Source organism: Echinococcus granulosus, assembly GCF_000524195.1.
Source record: "Echinococcus granulosus chromosome Unknown EG_S00005, whole genome shotgun sequence".
NCBI classification, from domain to species: domain Eukaryota; kingdom Metazoa; phylum Platyhelminthes; class Cestoda; order Cyclophyllidea; family Taeniidae; genus Echinococcus; species Echinococcus granulosus.
Window position 1 is genome coordinate 609,203 of NW_020170385.1, and position 4,694 is coordinate 613,896.

At 42.6% G+C, this 4,694-nt stretch overlaps 1 protein-coding gene across 1 annotated transcript; it reads right to left on the reverse strand. All coding sequences in view use genetic code 11, as the record gives it.

The window, feature by feature from the left end:
- Positions 1–1,975: 1,975 nt before the first annotated feature.
- On the reverse strand, positions 1,976–4,141 carry EGR_01327 (T-complex protein 1 subunit alpha; the record flags this gene model as incomplete). Its single annotated transcript, XM_024490576.1, has 6 exons — positions 1,976–2,156; positions 2,361–2,623; positions 2,729–2,878; positions 2,960–3,512; positions 3,605–4,028; positions 4,066–4,141. The coding sequence occupies 6 exons, from the start codon at positions 4,139–4,141 to the stop codon at positions 1,976–1,978; spliced, it is 1,647 nt and encodes a 548-aa protein (XP_024354900.1).
- Between the last annotated feature and the right edge of the window lie 553 nt (positions 4,142–4,694).

Genomic DNA, 4,694 nt, shown 5'->3' on the forward strand with positions numbered 1-4,694 from the left:
CATTTAGTTTTACAATTTGGTCATTTTGGTAGTTGGTTGATTTATATGAATTCTTGTCTTCTTTTTGAAGTGTGGTTTTTTATCGTTATCATTCACAAAGAAATTACCATGCAAATTCGATGCGTTATAAATAGCGTAGGGCGAAGTAAGTTGGCTGTTTGTATCCTCCACAGCCTCTTCAAGTACAATTCCATTTCAATGAAACCATTTGACCCGCCTCATTTGTTTCTTGGGGACCGTAGATTTCGCAACTAATGCCTCTCTCAACCCGGTTCATAACAAAATAAGGCTCATTTTTTTAATGCCTACATATACATACGCAAATAATCCTCACTTTCTCATTTCCTCGTTTCAGTTGCATTTAGGTGATTTAACTGCTTCGAACTACTTCTACCATGTCTCCTTGGACCCCATAACGGGAGTTTGCCTCTCTAACATGGCACTGACGGTTTTGATTGAAAAGGACTCCGTTTGCATCGAGAAATTGGGAAACTCTACACTTTTAAGGGGGTCAAAATGAAACATTCGCAACATGATTTGGCCGAAATTTCTTTCTTCGTGCCTCGGTTTCCTGAGCCTATTATCCAACTCCTTCAAACACTCTCAAACTGTTTGGTTCATGTAGGAGCTTACTTACCTTTTGATGTCTTTACAAAATACTGCAATATTTGTGTGGAATAAGTCAACCAGCTGTTGAAAATGGGATTTTTGATTTATTGTGTCGAAAGTTTCGGGTCTTCGATTAACACCTACTTATACCTTGTTTATAATTCCATCTCTTGATGTCACTTCATAAACTACCTAAAAAAATTCAAACTGATTATCTGGGTTTCAGACAGCACCGTGCTTCACCTTCGCACCATTCCCTTGTTCCTTTTTGTAGGCGTTTTTAGGTACGACTTTTTTTTAATGAATATTTTGAAAACCTGAGCTAGCATTCTGGTTCTCTAATTTTTTCTTTATATTCGGTTTTTCGATAAACAGTGTTCCACTTGACATCTTACAAGAATTTTAGCTGTTTCCATTGGTTTTATCTTGGTTGAAAATACGAGTAGATTCACGATTATTTTCTGATAGTGTTGGCAAAAGTGAGTGCTTGCAATGTGGAATGGTAGGACGCTGGTTGAGAGTCATGCATGAAAGTGACTGACCCCGCTATTAAAGATGCTTTTACTCCAGATCCCTTAATATGACCGATTTTGAAGATCATGCATTGGATCCAGGAAACACTGACAGGTTACCAGAGATTTCACGGATAGCACGGCAATGCTCAGTGAATTGATTCGTGCCACTTTGAGACATCATGCAAAAGAGAATGCTTTTTTGGCTTATTCCGTACGGAGTAGAAGGGAGAAGACAGCACTTGCATGGCTGAGGTAACTACCCCAACTCCTGATGATATCACTTCTTCAATGTTGCTGTCCCTCCTTTCCCGAGTTTCGAGCACCCAATGCAAGTGCAAATGCACACAAGGTACTTGAGTCACTCAATGGTCAGCTGCTCTATCGAATCCAACTAATCCCCGCCCACTCTCCAGACTCGAGGTGTGCCTTTTCTCCGCCAGTGCGATTATCGAGCGCTAGGTCTAACAGCCCGAAAGCAACCACATCTCAGCATTAATGCAACCAGTACGGCAAAAAAACGTCGGAGTTAGCACTATCCACACCTACCACCAATGTAATTCGTACACTCTGACGAAACAACAAACTCAAGGCGGAGAACCTAGTCATCAATGCTCAGCTCTGAGACAAAATCCATGCGAATCAAGATCCAGAGAGGCACTTCTAGAGCGCCTCCATTCTAGCTAAAAACCTTTCACTCATACCCCACATGCGAAAAAAATCGCCCCATGCAAACTTCGTAATTTGAGATAGCATAAAATGTCTTCAACAGCATTTATTATAAAGAGATGGAACCTCGGGGCGAACATCAGGTCAACCTTCCATGCTTAAATGCACCTCGACAGGAACCAACGTTAACGTTCAGGATCATCAACAGGCTTTTCTTCTTTCAATTTAATGAGGTCATCAATGCGCAAAATTGTAATCGCCGCCTCGGTGGCGAATTTCAAGCTTTTAATTTTCGAAACCAATGGTTCGAAGATTCCGAGCTCCTTGCAGTTCGAAATGCAGTTCTTTTGAAGATCGAGACCCCAGCTAGAAGGAAAAAGGATTCAACAATGTTTGAAAGTAACAGAAGTGCAGTGGGATTCTGTAGAAGCTATGTTCAAAATATGGACAACTGGCCATATTCAACAAAAATAAACGAAAGACGTCCACATGGCGACGAAACTCCAGCGTACCAAGCCAGAGCACAAATGGAATCTGCCTTTGAAACTTCACGAGGCAAAGTAAACTCACAATTTCATATCTGTATTTTCCGATTTCATCTGGCTCGTGTTATGGCAAGCGCGCAAACGGGAAATCAGATCAGTGCTATCAAGAGCCGCATTGACAGCAAGTTGCTTGGGAATAGCCAGCATCGCGCGGGCGAATTCGGCAACGGCTAACTGCTCGCGAGAGCCCATTGTCATCGCAAAGTTCTCTAGGAACACTGAGACCGCAGTTTCACAAGCCCCAGCACCAGGCACAACTGATTTACTTTCCAAAACACGTTTGATGACCTAACCGAAGATATAGGCTGATCATGAAAGGTCAACTACAAAGTGACACCACGAAAAGTCCAATTTTAAGCACATTGGATCAGCTGGATTATATTCTCAACGAACCTGAAGTGAATCATGTAGTGAGCGCTCCATTTCGTCCACGTACAAATCATTAGCGCCACGGAGAATAATGCTAGCGGCAGACCTAACCTTTGGATCGTGTATGAGGATCAACTCATCATCACAAATCCTTTCTTGAACCACTTCACCCGCCTGCGAAAACGTGCAAGAAACAAAGTCACGCCTATCCAAATTAAGCAATACTAGGGGGCACAAATATGTAGAATGACTGACCTCACCAAGAAAAGATGGTTCAAACGTCTCCTCACCATCCATATTCGACATTGTAACAATAAGCTGTCCACCGGTGGCCTTGGCAATGCGCTTCAGATCGACGCGCTTACACCGCCTAACAGCCATTGCGCCAGCCTTGACGAAGTACTTCATACAGAGGTCATCGATGCCTCCCGTTGTTAGAACAACGTTAGCACCAGCGCCGAGAATCGTTTGAATGCGCTCCTTAGTGATGTCCGATTCGCGATTACGAATTTCCTCCAGCTTATCGGGATCACTCACAAGTACTTGGACACCCAGTTTAAGCTTTACCTTTTGCAAGTTAAAATCGAGGAAGGCAATTTTCGCATTCCTGATTTGTCGCGGCATTTGCTGTGAAGCAATGGTACAGTTGAGTGCATATCCATTAATGAGCATGCTTTCTCTCATCGAACGACCGTGGGCTTTTAGAATGTTGATAGCCTTTGTCGCGTAAATGAAACCGCCATGACCGTCAGGAACTTTGACAGCGAGCACAGCTTCGACGGCCATATTAGCAAAGAAGTCCGCATCTCTACAAAGGACATGGAGGAGAAGAGTGAACCTGTATGCCAGTTTGGGATAATAAATACCACCAGAAACAGAATGACTGAAGTAAAAGCTCACACAGTTATTAATTTACTGGACATTGATGTTTTAGCAGCATTGACAAGGCAGGACTTCCCAAGTGCATCCGAATCCAGAACAAGATTATTTTGTATATATTTACAGGCCTCTCGGCACGCCAGTCTATAGCCACTCATGATTGTGGTTGGGTGAATCCTTTGAGCTATGAGCTCATCAGCATTACGAAGCAACTCGGCAGCTAGGATAACGACACTTGTCGTGCCATCACCAACTTCATCATCCTGAAGTTGCGCCAGCTGCACCAGAACTTTGGCTGCTGGTTGCTCTACGTCAAGCAATTTTAGGATGGTAGCTCCGTCATTTGTAATAGTTACATCCCCCACGTCGTCCACGAGCATCTTGTCTAAACCGACAGGGCCTAAACTGGTTTTCACAATATTGGCGATAGAAATAGCAGCCATCACTAAGTAACTCGTCGAACAATGTGAATTACAACAAACCATTTTGCTTGCGTACACTATCACCGCTAACACGCTCACCACCCAAGGACAGGGGAGTAGCAGCATTCGCCGACATCACTCGGTAGCAAAATCACGTTAGAAAGCGAGTCTTCAGCCTTTTGGTGGTTTATTAAAACAAAGGGTAGCCAAGGCGAAAACCTACAACAAATTCAGCAAACATTAGCACCTATTAAGGATACGTATGTAAAAAGCTAACGATTTGAGCAGGATTGCTTGTGAGTGTAAACGCATCGCCTATTAACTAATTCCATGGCTATGGACAGAATACACCAGAAGGCAGAAAAAGGAGGAATCTAAAAAGCAGTGCATAGTTTTGACAAAACTAGCATCATACATTTTGATTTAATTTATTTTATTTAGGCGCTATGATCATTGGTACATGTCAATGCATTTCTGTTTTGTATTTCTAGGAAATATGTGTACAAGCCGAATACTTTGGCTTCAAGGGTGACTAGGAGCTCTAAACAGTTTAAGTAAACAGCTTTTACAATAAAAAAGGCTAAAGCGTATATGCGACTAACGCAAGTCGTACTTACACAGCTTGCATTTAGAGTTTTTATGAATGTTTGCAACTTAAACGGAGCTTAAAATTCTCCGATGGATGTTGA